This window comes from Hermetia illucens, chromosome 1, assembly GCF_905115235.1.
Source record: "Hermetia illucens chromosome 1, iHerIll2.2.curated.20191125, whole genome shotgun sequence".
Classification (NCBI taxonomy): Eukaryota; Metazoa; Arthropoda; class Insecta; order Diptera; family Stratiomyidae; genus Hermetia; species Hermetia illucens.
This window is the reverse complement of record NC_051849.1, coordinates 102,784,360-102,810,557: the sequence shown is the minus strand read 5'-3', so window position 1 is coordinate 102,810,557 and position 26,198 is coordinate 102,784,360. Positions and strand designations below refer to the sequence as shown.

At 44.0% G+C, this 26,198-nt stretch overlaps 1 protein-coding gene across 2 annotated transcripts; it reads right to left on the bottom strand.

Moving 5' to 3' along the window:
• Positions 1 to 1,647: 1,647 nt before the first annotated feature.
• Positions 1,648 to 18,338, bottom strand: LOC119661787. Of its 2 annotated transcripts, none has more exons than XM_038071271.1 (3): positions 18,175 to 18,338; positions 2,121 to 2,456; positions 1,648 to 1,814 (listed from the first exon to the last, which is right to left on the bottom strand). In XM_038071271.1, the coding sequence occupies exons 1-3, from the start codon at positions 18,198 to 18,200 to the stop codon at positions 1,649 to 1,651; spliced, it is 528 nt and encodes a 175-aa protein (XP_037927199.1). In that variant the 5' UTR covers positions 18,201 to 18,338; the 3' UTR covers position 1,648. The 2 variants fall into 2 exon arrangements, with proteins under 2 accessions (XP_037927199.1, XP_037927198.1); XM_038071270.1 differs by lacking the exon at positions 18,175 to 18,338 and adding an exon at positions 17,888 to 17,949.
• Between the last annotated feature and the right edge of the window lie 7,860 nt (positions 18,339 to 26,198).

Sequence of the window (26,198 nt, the reverse complement as noted above, 5' to 3'; positions counted from 1 at the left end):
ATAAACAGATTTGAGTGTGCATTTGTCCCATTAGTATGTAGCACGTAATATATGCATATATTATGTAAGAATTTCAACTTTCAAGTGATATTGACATTCAAAGTCTTGAATTTGCACAGAAACGACAGTTTTGACCTATAATAACTTTGTTAGTAATAGTCCGCTTTTCACCAAATTTGGTAGGATCGTGCTCTATGCCTACCTTACTGCAAAATTTCGTGACTCTAAGAGGAATTTAAAGGGGGTTTTGCTGCCAATTACTAAAAATTATGGTAATGTACTATTCTTAACTTTATTTGAATAGGTATCGGTTTGGAGGGTATTTTGGGGCCTAGGCACCAAACAGTGGCAGCCTATTGACTTTTTCAGATTTTTCGGTTAAGTAATTTCTAAGAATGAATCCGTTAGAGAAAGGACAATTTGAACCCCCCGAACACCCCACTTTTCTAACAAATGTCAAAACTAAGACCGGCTTCGAAAAGTACGAACTGAGACCCTTCCATTTGATACCCCACATGACACAGTAAACCGATTTTAATAAGATTTTGTGTTTACACAAAGCTTTAAAAAAAAGCCCATTTAATCAAAATTTTAATCCCTTATTCTACACATCTATGCCGATATACGAAACTTCGAAGGTATTTAATTTTCTATTAATAAATATTTATTTTTAACAATTTAACATAAAAAAATACAACTATTTTCAATTTCTTCCGCAAATCCGCCATTATGGTTTTTTTTAATGATATTTGCATATTTGAGGGCCTGCATATTTCGACAAGTCTGCAGAATAGGAGGAAATTGATTTTTTTTTTAATTCAGTTTACCGCAGAAGGTTGTGTGCTTCCCCGAGTGAGATCATATTTTTTCAAGAACTCTAATTTATTCACAAAAAATACACAAATTAAGTAAAAATAATTTTGTTGTATATTTTAAGCTTCCGACAAATTAAAATTAAAATTTCAGAACGATCATCTATCATTTTTTTGTTCAAAAGAAAATAATGAAATAACCTGGAAATTTCAAGCGCCTGTAGTACTACCTTAAAACAGAACAGAACAATTTGCGCTGTAAAAGTTCCAGTTTCGACACATAACGTGGTTAAAATATCAATCAGTTTTGAAAAATTTTGAACGCAATGTATTGATAAAACTAAATGATGTTTTGGGAAACGCATTCAATTTTTTTATGGGAAAATCATCCCTAATTACACCATACAGCTAATCGACAATGCTTGAACCATAAAACAAACCTTTTGATTTGCGTGAATTTCTGCTTTGTCCAACTTAGTCCTTCTACGTTGAACCTTGCTTCTTTTGGGGAGCCAAGGCCAACTAGCTCGGAAAAGAAGGTACTCGAAGTGTGACCTTCGGCTAATATAGACGGTCGCGCGGCAACTCTCTCTGATAAATAATTAGACTTTAACTGCTTTTTAAACAAACAAAATTTGCTGGCCTGATGGCTTGATTGGGGTGTGAAAATTTATAAAATCTATATTTTACTAAAAAGAGTCAAATTTCCACAAGACATCAATATTTTGCCTAAATCAATTAACGATTAGCACTACATCAAGTATTTTGAAAAAAAAACTACTGAATAAAAATCCAAGATAAATGATTTCAATTTAGTACCTTAAAAGCCCTTTATTTCATTCTTTGTGGATCATAAATACTGTCGCCACTATATAATATGTTGCCCGTTCATATGTGAAATTGGAAAAATTGTCGCAACGCGCATCCAAGAGAAACTGCAGTTTGTAGTCTATCCCTTGTTGCTGTTTTTCCACTATGGACACAATGCAAATTACTCTGTAGCTAAAAGAAAAATAAATTAATCTGAGTAATATCTGAAAGTATTATTAAATGTAAAGCATTTTTAGTTAACATGATATAATTCAAAAAAGTGACTGACAGTTTAGTCCAGGGTAGAGGTAACTCATCACCTCTGCCCTGGGAACACCCTGCCCGAAAGTGGCCATAGGTAAATTTTTGAATTTTTGGGTATTTAACTCCAAAAGGAGAGGTCCCTGGATCTGGAAGAAAATTTCTTCCCAATTGGTCCTATTCCACATTAACTGGATGCGGACTTAAGACTCAATCCTCAAAACGAAAATGTTATACCTGTTATGTTTCAGCCTTTTCACACGATCCTTTATGTCTGTTGCTAAGCTCTCAGCAAATTTCACAGACCGCCATGGGTCATACATTCGATTGAATCGATCCCATTGCAAACGTTCTTCTATCACACGTTCCGCAATTTTATATATGTGGTCCATGTTGAAATTGGTTCTTAGAAACTTGACATCGGTTCTGCAAGTTTTTTCCTCCGGCTCCTCCTGGTCAAAAGATTTTTCGTGGACTCTAAAAATAGCTTTCTTCTTTCCAGTCTGCAGAAGGGTCAGAGACTCATTAAGGAGTGCATTGATGCGGTTTGTTGTGCGCACGGAAGCTGCAATTCTGTAAATAAATTGTTATTTTCGAAAATTGATACGAAGGTAAGTTGATTATCCAAATATTTCCTATAAAATAAATAGCGAATTGTTAAATTGCATCCCATACGGAGCACTGTAAAATACTTCATAACTGCTTATTACCAATTAATGTACAATATTAAATTACACTCACTGTAACTAAGAAGTGGTAAATACTGATTTGCACCTAGTGTACTCGTACTTCATTTGAAACTTACAGGGTGTTTCAATAGACAGAATACCACGTTACCTATGAGTGACGCCAGTCCTTACCGGGGTCAAAACTCCCAATATAAACATCCGATTGTTTAATTAATCCTACTAAGAAATTAAAGGTACATAATCAAAACACTTGTTGCTAATATAATATTATTTTCCGAGTTGTCACAATCTCGGCGAGAGGGGATAAGGATGATCCCACCCGGAAAGTCTATAAGGGCAATATCTATGGTAGAAAAAGAAGACGAGGCAGACCCTGCCTAAGATGGAGCGAAGGCGTAGGCCAGGACGCCAGACAGCTTTTAGGGATATCGAATTGGACCTCGGCGCAAAACCGGGATGTCTGGAGTTCCTTATTAAGATAGGCCTAGACCGGATACCGGTTGTTGCGCCGTTGATGATGATGAAGGATTAAATCAACAAGCGACCGTAGTGTTTTACAAACATTTTCCTTCTACTCGGAATATTCCATAAACTGTAGCCAAGAATTTCGTCAATATCATCAACCTCTTCAAAAAAAATAAACAAGTCGGAATACCGGAAGCTCGCGCTTGGGGTATAAAGGTTTTGTGTTCATCTTATGTAAGAAATTTCAACGCACATATTTCTATCCGTATATAGCTACAAATCCAACATATTCCTTCATATTTTTCCACACTACGAGACATACGTACATATTACAGCCATAGATATTACGCTCACCCTGAACAAACAAACTGCCTATTTCCGAATACTGTACACATATAGGCACGTATATAAATTGATCATACCCATATTTTCAATCTACTTCTTATATCTATCTGAATTAGGCACTACCCGCAAAGTTCATTAGCACGAATATACTATATACCTATATACACACATGTCTGGTTGGAGTAATTGATATTCATATGAAAATGACTAAAAAACTAAAACAAAATAATTCCTAGCGACCCCATTCATAAGAACTCATTTCGTTGTGGTATTGACGAATTGATATGTGATGATGACGTTATACACATTGTGCATTATGTTATCCCTTATGTTATCCCCATGCCAAATTTTGTACTTCTGGGATGAACATAAGGGGGGTGTCGGGTAAACTTCTAAAATGTGTAAATATGCTATTATTAACTTTATTTGCGCAGATATCGGAACTAGGGGACTAGATTTCGTAGAGATGCATCACTGTGATTTTTCAGATTTTTCGGTAGGATAGGTTCTGAGAACGAGACCTGTTACACTTGGGGGTCATATTTTGAGCCCTCCCTCCCCTAGGTTTCACCCAATATCAAATATTGAACCAGTTTTGAAAAAGTACTAATTGAGGCCTTTCATTTGATACCCCACATGGCTGGATTCTGTGAAAAAAAATTTGCACCCTCCATTCACATGTATGGGGAGCCCCCTTCAACTTGACACAAAATGGTGCCACATACTGCATGTAAAGGGAACATCAGATTACATACTCTCACCAATTTTCATGAAAATCGGTCTAGTCGTTTCCGAATTAATCAAGTGTGACAGACAGACAGACAGACAGACACCGTCTCGATTCTGATAAGGTTTTGTTTCACACAAAACCTTAAAAAACAAGCTGGAATACCTGAAGCTCGGAGACTCATGTATAAAGGTTTTGTGTATATCTTATGTGAACTCTCAATGCACGTTTTCCCACTCGTGCATAGCTGAGAATTCAAAATATTCCGACATATATTTCGCATCTACGACCTCCATAATAGCGTCCACTGTGGATCTCCCTCTTCTGAACCCAAACTGCCTGGGGATAAGTCCAGGGCAGCACGGATCACTTGAGCGAGTCTACTCCTGATGAGCTTGTCTAGCACTTTTCCAGCCGTGTCAAGCATACACAGCCGGCAGTATGTAAACGGGAGCTCAGGGTCTCCTTTACCCTTACTGATCAGCGCGAGTCTGGCCACTTTCCAACGACAAGGAAAAATGCCCTCCTTCAAGCAAGCGTTGAACGCCTCAAGCAGCAATTCTGGCCGTTGGCGGAACACTAGTTTGTAAACTTCTGCCAGGATGCCATCAGGGGCGCCTTCTTGTTTTTCATAATAAGAATCGCTTCTTCGAACTCTCCCATTGTGAAAAGGAGGGCAATCCTTGACGCTTCCCGCGCAATTGACATCAACCTGTACTGGGTGTCTGGGGAACAATGCCCGCACAATGCGTTAGATCTGGTCGGTTCTTAGTATGCAGGGCCTCCGCAGAGCCATGATTCTCCGGGTGACAAGCTTATAGCCAAGTTCCTCATTCACCTCGTTGACAAGGTTCTGCCAGCCGCGAGCTTTGCTTTTATTTATAGCGCTGCGGAGTCTCATTTTTGATAATCTATACTGTGCCTTTATGGCACATGCCTCCTCGTTGGCGGCGAAGCTTATGACACTCCCTCCATAGGTCGGCAATTTCTGCCATCCATCAGTGCATAGAAGGCTTGTCCGACCGGGGCCCCTCCGGGGCATGGCAGCCTCACATGCCGTCGTTATCAGATTCATCACTGAATTTGCGACGGTGCCCTCCCTGCTCCAAGAGCTTCGACGAACTTCCCGATGTTCACCCTCGCGACATTCTACAGGCAGGGGGAGCGTTGCTTTAGTGCTCGCCGGCAAGTAGCGGCAACCACTTCGAACGCGATGTACTGGTGATTACTTGCTGATGATGCCAAAGATTCCGACGCAAAAGTGATGTCAGGAATACTTCCTTCACAACCTGTGCGCCGAAACGTTGGCGTGGATCCGGTGTTTAAAACTACGAGCCCGGTTCTGGCCGCCATTTTCAAAATCCGTTTCTCTCTGGTTGTAATACTGATGTTAGTGTGTGGGATCCAAAGGTTTCAACTAGGGATTCTAGCTCTCTAGCTGCTTACTTTGCGATGTCAGTATGAATATCTACTGGGTTGAAACACTGCTAGATACTGTTAATGCAGATAATGTTCCAACGGTAGGATCTGTCTTTGATCTTGTCGTTAAGCATTTAAGAGCTTGATGCTTTAATGTACACTGATTGGTAATTTATGGGCTGTTATGCCACTCTTTTCTAGGCAGATGACGAATTCTTACAGATTCTCTCCTAAGGCTATGTTAATTAATTGGTTTAGAGACCGCCAAGGCTGCTGGTTTCACTCCATTTGAGTGTGTTTAGAATATAATCAGAATAAGTCTTTTTAAGAAATATAACACATACTTTATATAGAATATAATGTTAACTCGCAATAATTGCATGCAAGGTATTAGGTTCGATTGTCAACAACGATGGTACTGAACTCGCGGTAAAATGTATTGAACAAAATCAGCTAAAAATGAATTGCATGAGAAATTGGTTGACATAGCGTTTTTTTTGTAATATTCGCACCTGTAGTTTTTTAGTCTACTAAGAATTTTCCCTGTAAGCAAAAATTGTGTATGTAATAAGTGTTCAAATGCAATAAAATTTCAATATGGTTCAGGCACACAAGCCTTTAATTTGTTTAAAGCTTAGGTGAGACTGCCTAAGCACTTGGCCATATTCAGTTTGATTTTTTTAGGAAAGTCAACATTTTCTGGTCCGTCGAGCCGGATACTGAACGAGTTGGAGAAATTGTTCTCTACCGCAATCTTTGCGCTCAATATTTTCCACCGTGTAAATTGAACAAATCAATTTGGTGCAAAAGAGTGGCAAGACTCCGGTGCTAGAGAGCTTAAAAGTACCCATCCGTCAGTATCGTTGTAGATCCGTGACGTCACAAGATGACCAAGGAGGTGATCTTAGTACAGCGGGATAATTTCGCTAGTCTGAACAGACTGAGCCGAAATCATTTGAAAGACAGCAAGGAGAGGCATTCCCTTGGCTATTTCCAAGCCAGAACACAACGTCTGGAGGAACTGTGGCAGGCTTGCCAGGAACGACATGGAGCAGTCCTGGATGATCTTTCAGGAGATTCCAGTAAACAGAAGTCCTACTTGGAAGAGTATGAGAGCGCCGAAGAAACGTATTTGGATTTACTTACTCGTTTCAAGTCGGGCTTGGCGGCATACCAGCCAATCACGCAACATATGAACAGCAGCGGTTCAGCGGCGACGAACCGGGTGCAATTGGAAAGATTGACTATCCCGAAGTTTGATGGGAAATGCAGCCAGTGGCGCATGTTCAATGACATGTTCAATTCGTTAATTCACTGCAACGAGACACTGTCTGCGGTTGAAAGGATGCAGTACTTAAAAACTCATGTTCAAGGTGATGCTGCAAGAGTCATTCAATATCTGGATGTGAACAACGAAAATTACGAGGCAGCAAGGCACATGCTGCGAGAACGGTATGACAACAAGCGAGCCATGGCATGGAATTACTTGCACAAGTTCCACAACTTGCCAATGGCAAAGGAAGATTCTGATTCCTCTATCAAACGAGTAATGGACGCCACCGCAGAGTTCATCGCTAATATGAATAGCATCGGCGTCAACACTGAGCATTGGGACTTATTGGTCATTTTCGAAACAACTCAGACATTGGACCAACAATCTCGACGATTATGGGAGGCATCACTGGGTGCTAACGCAGAGTTACCCACCTTCAAATCGTTTTTGGAGTTCCTGACGAGTCGGTTCAGGACACTCGAGGCGTTGAACATTCCTTGGAAAACTTCTAAGGTTGACTCACTGACGACTACAACGACAAAGGCATGCAGCATTTGTACCAAGGACCACTACGTGAATCAGTGCGACAAGTTCAGAGAGATGAACGAGCAACAACGGAAAAATGAAGCAAGGAAACAAAACTTGTGCTTTAACTGCTTGAGGAAGGGACATGGCATCAACCAATGCCCCTCGAGTAGCAGGTGCCGGACATGTTCGAAGAAGCACCATTCGTTACTACATAACAGTGAAATCACAAGCATTTCAAAAAAATTGACAGTCGATGCTAAACCATTCATCCCGACTACCCAAGCGTTGTTGGCTGGGGATGGAACGCAGGATCAAACAGTACTACTCGGAACCGCTCGAGTTGATGTACAGAGTGTTTCAGGCGAATTTGTGACTTTGAGAGCTTTGCTAGAATCTGGATCGCAAAGGAGTTTCATCACGGAATCAGCGGTTCAATTGCTTGGTCTACGAAGGCGGTTCTCAAAGATACATATATGCGGAGTCGGAGCAGGTACAAGACTGCAGAGTAGAGGCAGTGTGGAGTTAGTGATCAAGGCAAAGTATGGAGACTTCACAACCAACGTGTCCACTTTAGTACTACCGACCATAACGAACTTGCATTCGTCAACATAAACCCCAGTCAAGCTACCAGCGGGACTATCAGTCAAAAAATTAGCTGTTCCCCAATACGGAACTCCAGGGCGAATCGACATTCTGCTTGGAGCAGACACCTACAACGAGATCGTGTTAGCAGGGTTCAAAAGGGGATCTCCTTGTGCAGTGAATACCAGATTTGGCTGGATTTTACTCGGTCCGACTTCTGCTCGAAACAATCAAGAGGGCATATTGACATTTATCGCTACTGAAGACAGCACGGATAGGCTGGTCAAGAGGTTTTGGGAAATCAACTAGATACCGAGCGAACAGCCGTTAACAAGGGACGAGCAGGCAGCTATGGAATAGTATCAGCAGACCACTAGGAGGGACGAGTCTGGCAGATACATTGTTCGGCTCCCGTTTAAGCAAAATGTGGATCCCGGAAAACCTGTGTGCAACTCGCAGCAAAAGGCGTATATTAGCTTCTCGCAATTGGAAAAACGATTGAACAACGACGATGACTTAAGGTACCAATATGTAGCATTCATGAAGGAATACCTTGAGCTAGGTCACATGGTGGAAGTGCCAGTCGCAGATAAGTTTACAAAACAGACATATTACTTGCCTCACCATGCCGTACGCAAGGATGACATCATCATCAACGGCGCAACAACCGGTATCCGGTCTAGGCCTGCCTTAATAAGGAACTCCAGACATCCCGGTTTTGCGCCGAGGTCCACCAATTCGATATCCCTAAAAGCTGTCTGGCGTCCTGGCCCACGCCATCGCTCCATCTTAGGCAGGGTCTGCCTCGTCTTCTTTTCCTACCATAGATATTGCCCTTATAGACTTTCCGGGTGGGATCATCTTCATCCATACGGATTAAGTGACCCGCCCACCGTAACCTATTGAGCCGGATTTTATCCACAACCGGACGGTCATGGTATCGCTCATAGATTTCGTCATTGTGTAGGCTACGGAATCGTCCATCCTCATGTAGGGGGCCAAAAATTCTTCGGAGGATTCTTCTCTCGAACGCGGCCAAGAGTTCGCAATTTTTCTTGCTAAGAACCCAAGTTTCCGAGGAATACATGAGGACTGGCAAGATCATAGTCTTGTACAGTAAGAGCTTTGACCCTATGGTGAGACGTTTCGAGCGGAACAGTCTTTGTAAGCTGAAGTAGGCTCTGTTGGCTGACAACAACCGTGCGCGGATTTCATCATCGTAGTTGTTATCGGTTGTGATTTTCGACCCTAGATAGGAGAAATTGTCAACGGTCTCAAAGTTGTATTCTCCTATCCTTATTCTTGTTCGTGTTTGTGTTTGACCAGTGCGGTTTGATGTTGTTGGTTGATTCGTCTTCGGTGCTGACGTTGCCACCATGTATTTTGTCTTGCCTTCATTGATGTGCAGCCCAAGATCTCGCGCCGCCTGCTCGATCTGGATGAAGGCAGTTTGAACGTCTCGGGTGGTTCTTCCCATGATGTCGATATCGTCAGCATAGGCCAGTAGTTGGGTGGACTTGAAGAGGATCGTACCTCTTGCATTCACTTCAGCATCACGGATCACCTTCTCGAGGGCCAGGTTAAAGAGGACGCATGATAGCGCATCCCCTTGTCGTAGACCGTTGTTGATGTCGAATGGTCTTGAGAGTGATCCTGCTGCTTTTATCTGGCCTCGCACATTGGTCAGGGTCAGCCTAGTCAGTCTTATTAATTTCGTCGGGATACCAAATTCCCTCATGGCCGTGTACAGTTTTACCCTGGCTATGCTATCATAGGCGGCTTTAAAGTCGATGAACAGATGGTGCAACTGTTGTCCATATTCCAACAGTTTTTCCATCGCCTGCCGCAGAGAGAAAATCTGATCTGTTGCTGATTTGCCTGGAGTGAAGCCTCTTTGGTATGGGCCAATGATGTTCTGGGCGTATGGGGCTAGCAAGATAGTGGAGAATATCTTATAGATGGTACTCAGCAACGTGATACCTCTATAATTGCTGCACTGTGTGATATCTCCCTTTTTATGTATGAGACAGATTATGCCTCGCTGCCAATCGTCAGGCATTGATTCGCTGTCCCATACCTTGAGCACAAGTTGATGAACCACTTGGTGTAACTGGTCGCCTCCATATTTAACCAATTCGGCTGTAATTCCATCGGCTCCTGGCGACTTATGATTTTTTAGCCGATGAATTGCACGGACTGTTTCTCCTAAACTTGGTGGTGGCAGTATTTGTCCGTCGTCTTCAGTTGGCGGGACCTCCAACTCGCCGATGTTCTGGTTGTTCAGTAGCTCATCAAAGTACTCAACCCATCGCTCTAATATCCCCATTCTGTCGGAAATCAGATTTCCCTCTTTGTCTCGGCAGGATGAGCATCGAGGTGTATAAGGCTTCATCCTGCTGACTTGTTGGTAAAACTTCCGCGCCTGGTGCGGTTGCTCCCTGTACTTTTCTAGTTCACAGACTTGTTGGTTCTCCCAGGCTTCCTTTTTCCGTCTGTGAAGTCGCTTCTCCGCTCGACGGAGTTCGTGATAAGTTTCTGCGCGTGCCCGCGTTCTTTGAGAATGCAACATTACTCGGTATGCGGCATTCTTCCGTTCCGTTGCTAGCTTACATTCATCGTCAAACCAGCCGTTCCGACTCCTTTTGCGGCTGGGGCCAAGTATATTTGTGGCCGTATCCATGATAACGTTCTTCAGGTGGTTGTGAAGATCATTAGTTGATGCTTCATCTCCAGGTCCTCTATTGACTGCGGTTATTGCGGCATCCATTTCCCTCTTATAGGTGTCGCGGAGGGTTGTGTTGTGGATGGCTTCAGTGTTCACTCTCACCTGATTGTCAGAGGGGATTCTAGGTGGTATTGTTATTCGAGCTCGGAGCACCATGCCAACGAGATAGTGATCCGAGTCTATATTGGCCCCCCTATATGTTCTGACATTCATCAAGGCTGAGAGGTGGCGGCGTTCGATCAACACGTGGTCAATTTGGTTGAAAGTGGTCCCGTCTGGAGAGGCCCACGTATGTTTGTGGACCGCTTTCCGCGCAAACCAGGTACTTCCAACAACCATTTCGTGTGACCCTGCTAATTGAATAGTCCGCAGTCCGTTATCATTTGTTTTTTCGTGTAAGCTATGGGAGCCAACGTATCGCCTGAATACGGGCTCCTTCCCTACTTGGCTGTTAAAATCCCCAAGTATGATTTTGATATCATATCTGGGACAGGCTTCGAGGGTTCTTTCTACTGCCTCGTAGAAGGTATCCTTCTCCGACTCTGCAGTCTCCTCTGTAGGGGCGTGAACGTTTATGAGGCTTATATTTCTAAACTTGCCTCGCAAGCGCAGAGTGCATAGCCGTTCGCTTATACTTTCAAAGCCGATAACAGCAGGTTTCATTTTTTGGCTGACTAAGAAACCTACTCCGAGCACATGGTTTACTGGATGGCCGCTATAATATATGGTGTAGTGGCTCTTCTCCAGGAAACCGGTCCCTGTCCATCGCATCTCTTGCAACGCAGTTACATCAGCCCTGTATTGGGACAGGGTATCGGCTAGCTGCTTATCAGCTTCATCTCTGTACAGGGAGCGCACGTTCCATGAGAAAATGCGCAAATCGTTGTTCCTTTGTCGTTGCCGGGTCCGTCGTTTTAATATCCGTCCTATCCGAGGCTCCTGTTGTGGCTTCGTAACGGTTGTTTTCCGTGTAGGGTTGTCAGCCCTACCCAACCCCCAACCTGGAGGACCAGTTGGTACAATTTGTCCCGTTTTTAGGCGCGGGAGACTCGCCTTCATCCTTCTCCGTCTGCAGCTTTTCGTCAAGAAAGAGCTCCCAGCGGTCACCACGTGGAGGTGGAGATAGGGTTTGGTAGTAGAGCTGTTGGTGTTGGTTCAGCAGGCATTTCCCAGGTTTTATGCTCCATCGTGGGTACCAATCCACGTTTCGCCCCGGGACCTATACTACCCTTTGACCAGGAGGATGACAGTACCACCACAAAGCTTCGAGTCGTTTTCAATGCGTCTCAAGCAACACCAACAGGCAAGTCACTCAACGATATCTTGCTCATCGGTCCCAACATTCAGAATAGCATCACTCATGTATTGATGAGATGGAGGACGCATCGATACGTGATAGCAGCTGACATAGAAAAGATGTACCGACAGATAAGTATACATCCTCAGGATCAGGACTATCAACGAATCCTGTGGCGAAGTCATCCATCCGAACCGATTAAACATTTTAAGTTAACAACAGTTACATATGGCACGGCCAGCGCCCCGTACTTGGCGATGCGCACTTTGCATCAGCTATCGGATGACGAAAGGGTGCACTATCCAAAAGCGTGTCGAGCCATTAAAGAAGACTTTTATGTGGATGATGTACTAACAGGCGGAGATATAATCAAGGAAGCGCAGACCTTACAGCAAGACCTTATCAAAGTACTACAAAAGGGAGGGTTTAAATTACGGAAATGGGCAGCAAATCACGATAGTCTGTTGGAGTCAATTCCTGTTTCCGATAGAGAAGCGAACCCACCGTTAAGCATCGACGAGGAAGATCACATCAAGACTCTAGGGCTAGGATGGCATCCAGCAAGGGATTGCTTCTTCTTCAAGGTTACCTTAGAGAAGATCACAGGTACTGTGCTCACGAAACGACAATTGCTTTCTGAGGTAGCAAAATTATTCGATCCAATGGGATGGTTGCAGCCGTGTATTGTCGTAGGTAAAATAATGATGCAGCAGCTGTGGTTACAACATAGAACCTGGGATGAACCAATCACAGAAGAACTTGATGCGAAATGGCGAAACTTCCGTTCACAGTTGCCGGTTCTCCAGGAAATTACTATTCCAAGGTGGCTACACTGTAGTGATACTGTAACTATTCAAGTCCATGGATATTGTGACGCCTCAGAAGCAGCATATGCGGCAGTCATCTATATACGCATTGAGGAACGTGACGGTTCCACAACTGTTCAACTCATAACGTCGAAGTCCAAACTCGCACCGTTAAAGGTCCAATCAATTCCACGGTTGGAGCTGTGCAGCACTGCGCTCTTGTGCGACCTGATGTCAACTACGTTAGAAGCCCATGGTTGGAAGGATATCATTCCCTATTATTCGACAGATTCGATGATCGTACTACAATGGCTCCAAAGTCCAGCAGCTAAATGGAAAGTGTTTATCGCCAATAGTGTCAGCCACATTCATTCTTCCTCCGATTCCAAACAATGGCGACATATAAATAGCAAAGCAAACCCGGCAGATGTCGCATCCCGTGGAATTTTCCCAAACTTTTTGAAGAATCATGTACAGTGGTGGAACGGCCCGGACTGGTTAAAGTAACATCAAGACAAATGGCCGAAATCCAGATTCATTTGCAACAAAGCAGTCACCAATTCAGAAGTACGACAAAAGGCAGCATGCTTCACAACTATAAAGGCAGAAGAAAAGGAGAATTTAACGCAACGATTCTCATCATTCACGAAACTCGTAAGAGTCATCGCTTACTGCAGAAGATGGAGGTCTAACCCTCACCACCCATTTTTAAAGTCAGATGAGCTGGAAACCGATTCGATACAAAACACCCTATACTACTACCCCGAGGACATATGGCTAATCTGGTCATAAAACATTACCATCATCTAATGCTGCATGGTCCCGCTCAGCTAGTACACTCGACGATTCGTACGAAGTACTGGATCATTGACGGGCTCGCGGCCGTGAAACATTTCGGGAGGAAATGTACCCATTGTTTCAGAATAAACGCCAAACCGAGTCAACAACTGATAGGAATACTGCCTCAGGAACGAGTACGGCCAGGAAAACCTTTTGCTCGGACAGGAATTCATTACGCTGGGCCAATCTAAATTAAATGGAGTAACGGTAGAGGGACCAATTTTGGGTCAGGTCCGACTAATAAAGGGACAATTCCGGTTGGACGTCAATATCTCTAGTGAAGAGATCATGTCTGACCTAGAGCACACTCGACAGAGATATCAGAATATGTCCAATATCTGTAAAGAAGGCCTACGATTACACCCAGATATACGGTGTGCGGAGCTTGTGACTCAACTTGAACAAGAAGTCAACATAACAATAGACGCTATCAGTCCATGGGTTAAAGTGAGGGGTCAACGCGGCCTCCTAGGAAATCTACTGCAAGGAATTTTCGGAGTGAACGACGAAGTCTACGCAGACATCGATAAACTGGATGAAAATCAAAGGCAGGTCATCAAGACTTTGGAACACCACGGCAACCTATTGTTAAGCACTACCGCACTTGTGAAAGAGACACGGCAAGCTCTTACCACTAAATTACACCTCATCGCTAGGAAAGTAGATCACGCCTATAAGACAATGGCAGAAATGGCCACCTGGTACACCAATCACAACAGAATCAATATTCAACTCTTGGCAGCGTATCAGGCAGCATTCACTTGGCTGGAGCACACTCAGAAGCATTATGAAGCGATTTACAAAATTAAATCAGGAACAGGAAGCTTTTCGGAAATACTACCAGCATTAACCATAGTGACTACCCTCTCTCGGATGCAAGACATTCAGAAGCATTATGAAGCGATTTACACAATTAAATCAGGAACAGGAAGCTTTTCGGAAATACTACCAGCATGAACCATAGTGATTACCCTCTCTCGGATGCAAGAAAAGCTAAGAGGTGAACTAATCATAGTTTCACAAAAAGTAGGCAAACCTGGCATTTCTACCCAGGGAAACGGAATTACGATTTCCGGCTGGTTCCACATCGTTGAACGAAAGAAATTCGAGCTCACGCATTTCACCGGAATTCCACACAATTTAGGAAATGGAAATTTTTCAGTTTCCGATATCGCTCAAAATTTTCTCGGAGTGAGGTATGACGACCAAACGTACTTCACGCTGACTCCGGAATAATTTAACCAATGCAAAAAACAGCAAGTAACTGAATTTCATTGTTCAGTCACCATATTGTCGAGCATCAATGACCACCCGAATTGCATCTTGGACGAGATCTACAACAGATTCAAGACACCATGCCCGCAACACATCATTCATGTGAAGAACATGTTGTGGAAACAGTTAATACGACCCAACACATGGTTGTTTCTTGCTTCCATCACGAATCCTGTCGTCCTCACTTGCAAGGGACAAAGATAAGACCTGCAACTCGAAGGCGTAGGCATCTTAGAAATGGACCCAAGTTGCAGTCTGAAGAGTTCTACAGTTATTCTTCGAACCACTCCCACCGATATCAACAAACAAAAACAACATGGCCCAGTACCCCTACGTGAAACCCGTCATCATCCAACCACTTGACACAATCAACACGACAGTTGTGTACGTACCATCAAAGACAATTCTCGAACGAGACGACAACTTCATTGAGGAGACTCAACATCAAGAAGCCCAACTTCGAGCCGATATGAAGACTACTACTTGACACCACCTTAGGCATCAGACCATCGTATTAGGATCCGGGCTCGGGTTCGGGTTCCTGATTACCAGCATCATCATCACGGCGCTCCTTTGCAAATTCTGCAAGTCACAAAGCTTTCAGTCAACTTCATCACCCAGAACATCTCCTGAATCCACGGTCCAGTGGTACGACCACGATAAATAGAAGAACCAGTGGTTCTTGGCTGGGCAGAATGTTTAGAATATAATCAGAATAAGTCTTTTTAAGAAATATAACACATCTTTATCTAGAATATAATGTTAACTCGCAATAATTGCATGCAAGGTATTAGGTTCGATTGTCAACAACGATGGTAATGAACTTGCGGTAAAATGTATTGAACAAAATCAGCTAAAAATGCATTGCATGAGAAATTGGTTGACATAGCGTTTTTTTTTGTAATATTCGCACCTGTAGTTTTTTAGTCTACTAAGAATTTTACCTGTAAGCAAAAATTGTGTATATAATAAGTGTTCAAATGCAATAAAATTTCAATATGGTTCAAGCACACAAGCCTTTAATTTGTTTAAAGCTTAGGTGAGACTGCCTAAGCACTTGGCCATATTCAGTTTGATTTTTTTAGAAAAGTCAACAGAGTGCATTGATGGCAAAGATAACTTCACTCCTACCTGGAGCACCTGTTACGGTGGCTTGTCATATCATTCACAAGAGATGTAACTTCGCCACAGTAGGAAAGTTTTCTCATTAACGAACGTAGACGAATCGCAGAAACGTTCCGAATTGAATTTCGAACCGATGACTCTGTTTCTTTGGGAGTAAACCAAGTAGTGACAATCCAAGATAAATAACCATCGGATGATAGTTATTTTGAAGATCGATATCAGTGCTCTTTATACAGAGTGCGGCAGCATAACTTCCTTTTTTCAAAACTCAATAAAAACTATTGTATGCATCGAAAAATATTTATTTATTTTTTATAATGTAGATACATGTCTAAAGTTTTTATTTACATTGTTTTGAAGATCAAATCTGTTAGGTGACGTCCCCCATTCTCCATACATTGCGTAAACCGATTTCTGGCGTTTGTCATGACTCTTATCTATGGTCTGGGTATATTATGGTCTTCAAATCTTGTAGGGTTCTTGGACGGTTCACATAAACACGGGATTTCAAAAAACCCCACAGAAAAAAATCACAAGGGGACAGATCGGAAGAGCGGTCTGGGACGGGAGCCAACGGGGCTAAATTAAAGCGATTCCGAAATGCACGCTGTGTTGCAATAACCGAAAATCCGCTTGAAAAGTAAACATCAACGGCAAAGGCACGCTCCCCACTATTCCAACGCATGATGGCGACTGAACCGTGTCGGAACAAAACTTTACAGTATCCCCTCTTGAACGAGACCACTAGCGCTCCGCTATGACATCAACTAACTGAGTGGTGCGCATTTTAAAAAAGGAAGTTATGCTGCCGCACCTTGTATTACTCACATTTAGAAGACCATTACTGAATTAAATGTTGATCACAATATGGTGGATTTGTTTCTATTTTTGTAGTCAGTCAGTCGAATTTCAAGTAACTTCGTGGCAAAACCTGTACTAGAATAATGTGCCGCCGATAATGAGGCGTTGAAAATGACAAAAGTTCATAAACCTTTCATAGTTGCTGTTACGCTCAAAAAGCCCATGCTCCCCCATCATACACAGGATGAAAGTGATGTCACGGCCGACCTTGATATTCAGATAACTGATCATGATCACAATGTCACCTTTGATAAGCTTCTTCTAAACTGCACACAGCTGCCCATCAGTCTATATCAGAAATCTCTGTTGGTGCGTAGCACTGCACAATTCTGATGTTCCTTATCCTTCACCATAGTATAGCCCTCAAGATCAGAAGCCAATTGCCAGGTCATGAGAATACGCCTAATTCTAGCGGTCAGTAACAATCCGAAGCGTGTCTACTACCCCTAAGCCAGAGCATTTTCTGGGGTCCTCGGTATCATTAGCGAGAAGCGTGCAAACATTCCAGAAATCACCAATAAACTACCAAAGTAGCAATAGCCAAAAACTGTAGCTATGAAGTCACTCCCTTTCCGAGGCATTGTCGAATCTCCGGTGTCAATAGAGTTTCGAATCTAGCACGTCGCTATCCCTTGAGTTCTTGAGTTAACTTAAAATTAATGCTACCTTCCTTGTTTTAGGATGTAACTTAATTTTCTGCGAAGGATGTCTCAAAAATCTTAAAGCCCATCCACTTTTAATCAGTAGTATTGATCAATTGAACAAATATGATTGATTTTAATGAATCCGCAGTGAAAACATTTTAATAACACACTTGCTTATGATTCGATTTCAGTTCTGAATTTCTCCATATCTTTTAAAATTCATAGATTCAGCATCTTTCTAACACTGAAACCTGCACCACACTATGCCAGTCCGTTAAAAATATTTTAGATCATTAGATTGCAGAACAAGCTATTGTAATTAGTAGTTTTGTTTAAACTATTGTTGAAGTGAACCTATTTTACGAAGTACTATAAAAATATCACTTATCTCAGATTTTCTTGCCTTGACTTCCAATTACTCCAGCCCGCCATTCAGTTCTCTAACTTTATTCCTTCACTCACCAAAAACGGAAATGCAACTGAATTCAAATTATTTAAAAACCCCTGGCGTATGCCCTCTAACTTTTATAAATTCCTTTTGTGGATGAATGCAACACGAAATTTCATCGATCCAAATAAGTTTTCGGAAGTTTAAAGAATAAATATTTCTATGTACTCAGCTTTATATGAAGTGAGGGAGTATTTATTACAATTTCGCTATAATACTCGTACACATGCAAAAGCACTTACATTTTAAATTTGTCCACAGGCTGCATTATTCTGGGAACAATCTAAAATTTGAAACTTTCACGACACGTACACATCACTTCATCCCCATAGCAGTCACTTGGAATTTCGGCACAAGCATGGACTTTAAAGTTCTCACTCACTTCTAAGCCATATCTATGAATGGTTTCCATCGAGGACAACTTATCAATGGAGGACTTCTTTTATTAAGAGCATGGTCATATAAACAGTCACATGTGTGCAATAAAATACCATCACGGTACTATGAAAAACGAGGAAAGGTAAAGCCAAGTGAATTTGATTTTGTCATGCAATGGAGTGTTACTACTAGCGCACAGTCTGAGTAGTTGATATAAGGACATTATACTAGATCGAGATAGCAACCCCTCGTACAGTATGTAACTAGAGGAATAAAACCACAGCAAAACTACATACAACAGGCCGATTTCTTTGGCAAACCTTGCTGTACATTTTGTATACAAATTTAAATGATCCAATTCGGTATAATTTTTAATGGCAGTAATCCACTGTCCACTCCACAAAGTTTATGCAAAAACTGGAAACCTGGATTGTAACAAGAAATCCCTCCTAAAAAAGTAAGCCAAACTACAGTAGGCCTATATTGCTAAAATCAAGAATATTCGCAATTGTTGAAATGGAAAATGGTTTGAAAATATTTAAGTTGCCAGAATCACTAGTTACGCGCAAATCAAACTCTAAAATGCACCCTAGAACGTAATTTTTAACGCGGTAAAACACTACATTCAGAACAACTCACATTACAAAATATGCCAAAAAGCCAGATGAATTTTTTTTTAGGGGGTAGGGTAGGTGATGCATTTACGCGCACAGTGTTGGACTCCCGGTTCGGTACGTCGTTCGACTACCAACTAAACACCTCCCCATCGTCAGAGAGCTAGCCTGGAACCGTTTGTCACATTACATTGGGCCAGCCCCCGAACTCTCCCGCCTTGCGGAACCTTCAAATCAGGGAGCTGCTTTCATCAACGGGAAGGGAGAGGAGGAGGGCAACACGGCGCCACCTGTCAGCACTCCTCAGCATCTCTTCGACAATGTTGTCTGAGGAGAGATCCCTTGTGTTTAAATAGAGCTGCTGACGAACCCCATCCCACCTTCCACAAGTGTGGTAAGCGTCGTCCACAACTCCATTGCAAAACACACAATTCGGAGATCGCGCCTTTCCAATCTTCTGCAGGTAAGACTGAAAACTTCCATGCCCCCTTAAAAATTGGGTAAAGAAATAGTCAGTCTCAAAATGCTTCCGATTCAGCCACGCACCTAAGTTGCCGATGAGCCGCGCAGCCCATCTGTCTCTGGTTTCATTTTGCCACGAGAGCTGCCACTCGTCTAGAGCGCGTTGCCGTTCTTCGCAAGCAACCACCTCCCTTGGCTCATCTCCTTTGCGCTTGTATATGGCCTGACGCCCCTTAGCAAGAAAGGCAACGGGGATCACCCACGCGTTCACCATCACGGCTGGTTCAGAGACAGTGCGGTACGCAGACGCCACCCGCAAAGTTCCTCGTCTCTGTACTTGCGCGAGACGTTTACAATACACCCTCTTGTTAAGAGCATCAGCCCATACCTTTGCGCCGTAGAGCAGGACAGACTGCATTAAATTCATCAAGACACGTCGCCTGCTAGACGTAGGACCCCCAATGTTTGCCATTAGCCTACTTAACGCCGAAACTCCAGCTGCAGCCTTGTTCGCTGCTGCTTTGATTTGCTTGTATGTATTTTACCGCTGATTTTGACTCGATTGTCGACTCGCCGAATGATATGGGACGCAAGATCGGAATTCTCTTTTTAGTCAGGATGACTACTTCGGTTTTTTCCAGTGCAAGGTTGCAACCATGAGTAGTCATCCATCCGCTTACCCGTCGCATCAATATGCCGAGTCTGCTTTGCGCCTGTTCGACAGTGCGTCCAGCAATAAGTGCTGCGACATCATCTGCATAGCCGACCAGGCGCGATTCTTTTGGGATGTCGAGTTTAAGTAGACTGTCTTAGGTAGCAATCCAGAGGTCTGGCCATAGGATGAATCCCTGTGCTACCCCCGACGTGACCTCCATCCTCCTTTGACCCTCTAATGTTTCATAGAGCAGGGAGCGGTTCCCCTGACATTCCCTCAATATCCGTAAGGAATAGTTCGGCACGTTGAAAGTATTGTCTAGTGTGCCTAGAATGTCTTTCCATCTTACGGAATTAAAGGCGTTTCTGACGTCAAGTGTTACGAGGAGCACCACCCGTCGAGTTCGGCGGCTAAGTGCCTTTGCTCGTTGAACGGCGTGCATGACTTGCATGACAGCATCAATTGTCGATCTCCCTGCTCTAAAACCAAACTACCGGGGAGATAAATCTTCTGATGAGCTTTTCGAGCACTTTCCCAACAGTGTCAAGCATACATAGTGGGCAGTATGAAGACGGCAATTCGGGGTCGCCTTTCCCTTTATGGATCTGCGCAAGCCTCGCCACGAGCAGGGAAAATGCCCTCTTTCAGGCAAGCGTTGAATGCGCCGAGCAGTGGGTCCGCCCGGTGTTGGAATACCAATTTGTATACTTCTACTGGAATACCATCGGGTCTGGCGCCTTCTTGCTTTTCATAGAGAGGACTGCCTGTTCCAACTCTTTTATAGAGAAAAGTGGACCGACCTCTGCGCTCTCCGCGCCGACGACATCATCCCATACGGAGTGCGCAGGGAAGAGTGCCCCTACAATGCGGTCCATCTGCTCGGTCTTAAGTGAACAGGATTTCCGCAGAGCCCCGATTTTTCGGGTTACCAGTTTGTAACCGAGTCCCCATGGATCCCCATTCACCTCGTCGATCAGATCTTGCCAGTAGCGAGCTTTGCTCTTGTTTATTGCGCTGCGGAGTCTCCTTTTGGCTGATTTGTACTGCGTCATTATGGTACATGCCTCCTTCCGGTCGCCTAGACGTTGCGTTTAGCGGCGGAGCCTGTGACATTCCTTCCGGAGCTCTGCGATTTCCTCTGTCCACCAATACATGGAAGGTTTGCCGCGCCTTGATGCCTTTCTGGGCATGGAGGCTCCGCAGACCGTGGTTATCAGGTTCATAACTGAATTTACGACAGTGTCAGCTGCGGCGCCACCGCCCCCAGGAGTGCCCTCCAGCGTGGCCTCACCTGTTCCCACAGTTTCGACAAACTTTCCGGTGTTTACTTTCGCGACGTTACATGCACAGAAAGATCGCCGGGGTGGGTTTGTGTCCACCACTTCGAAAGCAATGTATTGGTGGTCACTTACCGAGATGAATTTGTGCAACACAAGGTCGAATGGCTTCTCAAGATAATATCACATCCAATTTTTTTTAAAACTCATGGAAGACGTAAGATGGAGTAAACTTACAGTGCAGGGGCTTGGAGCTCCAGTACCGGCAGCTTTTGGGAGAGAGCCAGCAGTCTCGCGGTGGTAGATATTCCTCGATCGCAGTGGCTCGTTGGTGAACAACTTGGCCACGGTGGCATATAATAGTACAAATGATTTCGATTTGGAGAAGGAGTTGTTGTTACCACTTTACAGAGACCACCAGTAAAAACAGTAACAACATCCACCGCATATGTTCAAGAGAGGCGACAGCAGGAAATACTCCAGAACCTAGAAACAGACCCATCCTGAAGAAGCTCCTCAACTCTGAGATCTCCCCCAATGTCAAAGATGGTAAAAGATAAGGTACAGGGAAGGTCAACACATGCTAAAAGTGAAGGAGCGTATAAAAGGAGTAACCCCGTCGGAACTCATAGAGAACAGAGCCATGATCCGTAGGAATTACCCTTCACTTTCGTAACTCTGGGCAAAAATAGCTGGGCTATCCAAGTTTATCAAGGACAAGCACAACGTGCATCGAGCCATACAAAATATCGTAAGGGCTATTAGAGTCCTTTATAATTAATCGAAGAAGGTGGAAAGGAATTCTGAGGAGGTACCAAAACCTGCTGTCTTACGTACTGCAATCGAATTACATCCGAATAATAGAGTACTATAAAAAAGCGCACAAGCGATTCCGAAACCCGACACTAAAAGTCCAGAAGGGAAAAGCATGCCAAAGTAGTAATGTCGGCCAGTGCTGTGAATTCCAAGGTGAATGAAATACAAATCAAGAAACCGGAAGCTGGGCACTTCAGGTATGTAAGATTTTGTGTATTTCTTTAATTTGCACGGAAGCGACAAATTTGACATATTATAACTTCGTTAATAATAGTGCGATTTCCACCAAACTTAATAGGGTCATATTTCATGTTATAGTCTACAGTGCTGATTCTAAGATGAACGTAAGGTGGGGGGGGGGGTTTGCAATCAATTACTAAAAATTACAGTAATTAACTATTATTAACTTTATTTGAACAGATATCGGTATGGAGGGAGGTAGCAACCTCTTGATTTTTTTTAAATTTTTCGGTAAGATAGTTTCTGGGAATGAGTCCGTGAAAGAAATGATCTCTTTCGACCCCCGAACTTCCAACCTTTTCAAGAAATGTCAAAACTAAGACCGGCTTCGGAAAGTTCTAATTGAGACTTTTAATTTGATACCCCTCTTGACTGTAGAATGTAGAACGATGTAACTCATTGTATTCGTGAGCATTCACACTTTCGACCTTTCCACCAAATTAGTTGTCAATCGGTGTAACCATTTCCAAGAAAAACGAGTGTGACAAACAGGTAGACAGACATTCAGTAAACCGATTTTAATAAGATTTTGTTTTACACATTTGTTGATCTTCCACATTTTGAAAAGGGTTTGAGAATACTTTCGATTATTTTTGATATGGCTTTGTAACGTGTACACAACAACGATATTTGCTATATTGCCCACACCGGAATTTACCTTTTAGTGTACCATCTACACAGGACGCTTCGTGATTTCTCAGATAGTGGAACAGATACCTGTACGGCCTCTGTTTCTTTGATATGCATTTGGTTGTGAAACTGCTAAGTTCTCGAAATATTGATCCATGGATATTTTATGTTTCATGTTTCCCTGATTCTCTTATCCTAAATTATTCCCCTTCAAGTTATCGTTCAATCTGCAGATCTCGTCATTTATATAGTAGTAGTCATAGTCGCAATTTACCCGCAGTATAAGCGTACTCCAAGGATGCTAGATGCAGCTCGTTTCACAATGACGACGTGTGTGAACCTTGCCCCATCTGATGAGGCCTATATTCTTTAAGTAAGTTGATGAGATTATCATGTTTCTGCTTCTAGCTCTGCGTTGTTTTCGTTAGTTATAAGTTTACAACATATATAGTCACCAGCATCCCTTAACAACACCCAGGTGCCACCGTCATCGGCCCAGGATTACCTAAAAAGCGTGCAACTCCTTTATCGTTTGGTGCCATATGTTTCTAGGGCGGCATTCTGGAATAGTGGATTGCATTGCGCAGATAACTATGCAGTTGTCGCTCTTTCCCAATTTGTAATCTATCTACTACCACATTCGCTTCTTATCAGCACGTAAAAAGGGGATCTAACCCGTACGCCGAAGAAATTCTTCATTTGTTATTGTGTCAGGTTAGAGTGTGGCGCGGCAGGATTCGCAGCATTCGAAATTTATTTCGAATGTTGCGAGTGCGAGCGAATAGATGGCGCGGATCTATCCACTTTGCGTAGCACGCCACGGGAGTGGAGGACCGGCGAGAAAAGTGTGCCATGAGTTAGGGGCAGAAAAGAAACAGATGAAGCGAGACTTCTCTTCTGCCTCTAACGTTTGGGAAATGAGGTATCCAACTCTGAACTCGTGACTTAAAACTAAAAATATCGTTTGTAATTATTCTCTGCAGTTTTAGTACGACTACCCCACTACAATGTCAATTAACAAAGTGTTTAATTAATAAAGTTAAATTCAAAAATAAAATTGGTTAAATACTTAATTGGTGACCCCGATATTAAAAAAGTGACAAATTGTCCGCCATCGCCGCCATTGGTGAAGTTCTATTAACGACAAAATTCGTCCGAGCAAGACGGCAGAAATAGAACTTCCAAAGACTGAGAAATCCATCAAAAACATCAGTAGACCGTACGGCAAGCGATTTTCACGCGTTCGCATCTACAGTTGAGTGTCGAGTGCCGTTGTAAACATCACGAAAACGTGTCGCATCTCCACATCCCGAGTCGGAGCAGAGGCAAGAAAAAACGCGAGAAAACTTTCTCTACACAGTGTACTGCGCGACACACGACGGACCCTCACCAGAAGTAGATTTTCACGCGACTTCCCGTACGCGCGCCCTCCTGCACAACACCTTTCACGCACCGGACCAGTCATCATTGCCACGACCTTCCGACAATCTTTGCAGGAAATACTATCCGCGCTTCAAAAGTGTTCCCAATGTGTGTGGTCGGATTAATGACGTAAAAATAATAAATCCGGAAAATCAGAATTGTGCAGAGTCCAGCCAGCGAGCAGGTTCAGAGCAATTTGGCGCTGCAGCGTTCGGAAAGGATAAGTTGAACAACCGCCCGGTCTCCTCGCAGTCAGTGGCCGCGTCATTGCCGTCGTCATTTTGGTGAGCGTTTCTGCTGCACATTTTCCTTGAGAATTTAGGAGTAGTCGCCACAACGATCAACAACAGCAGCAAACGGACGTCCCCAGCACCGCCAACGCCGCAGCTACAGCCGACAAATTCGACCAGCGCCGCCGTCGAGGAGGACCCCAGCTCGGCTTGAAAGTTATACTTAAGTGAAATTATTGTTATCTCATCTCTGTAATCATTTTATATCCGAATCAAATTCAATTGTTAGCATTAGTTGTGCGCTATTCGCACTAATTGTTCAATATATTAAAAGTTAAAAAGTGGTAATAAAAATTGAAACCGCTGCAAGAGACGGCGTGGAGGTGTTTAGCATCGCGAGTTCTCCATTTCATTGGTGGTGTTTTTGGTCTGCGCTGGAGAGCGTCCGCTTCGGTCGTCGTTTTTTTCTCGTTTCGTGCGTGCATTTGTGGGTGCGGCCTGCCGTGTCGGTGTAAAGTTCACCGCGTTTCAGTATAAACTCACCGCGTTTGCATCTCAATCTCGTACTTCTCGGTAAGAAAAATGTCGTTTGACAATAAAGACGCGGCAGGCCCATCGGACCCGCAAGTGACCGCCCTCGCCGTACGCGTTCCTCCGTTTTGGCGGCGGAACCCCGAGCTGTGGTTCGTGCATTTGGAAGCACAGTTCCAAATGTCCGGCATCACATCGGACGCGACCCGTTTCAACTACGCGGTGGTCGGCCTGGACGAAGAGTCCATACTTCTGGTGTCCGACGTAATGAAGTCGGCATCGTACGTGCAGCTCAAGAGCGAGTTGATCAGGCGCCTGTCGGCAAGCGAGTCGGCAAAATTAGACCACTTGCTGGCGGGTTTAACGTTGGGTGATCGAACTCCCAGCCAATTGCTTCGTGAAATGAGGCAATTGGGTGGGAGCAAGATCGGCGACGACCTCATCAAGTCGCTCTGGCTGCGTCGGCTCCCGGAGGGCACCCAGGCGATCCTCGCTTGCGTCTCCGGTTCCTTGGAGGAACTGGCAGCGACGGCCGACCAGGTGCAGGAGGTGTACGTACGCCCAACCTTGGCGGCCGTTCAACCACCGTCGGATGAGGTGGGTGACTTGAGGCGCGAGATTGCCGCTTTAACAGCCAGTGTGGCCGAGATGCGGGCGACGTTGGACGCTCAGCGTTCGGGCGCCAGATCGCGAGCACGCTCGCGGTCTGCCATCCGAAAAGGGCGATCAGGTAGCAGGTCTTCAAGACAGTCCACGGACCAAGGGATTTGCTGGTACCACCGCAGATTCGGGGATAAAGCGACAAGATGTACGCTACCGTGTAGATTCTCTCCTACCGCAAAAAACTAGGTCCGCGGGGGGTCTTGGCGGCGGCCACCCAGAACGCAGCGCCACGTCGCCTAACTATTTTCGACCCCCTCAGCGGGCGCAGCTACCTCATCGATACTGGTGCGGAGGTTTCGGTTCTTCCCGTACCTCGGCAACATCAACTTTTCCCTCAACCGCTCAAAC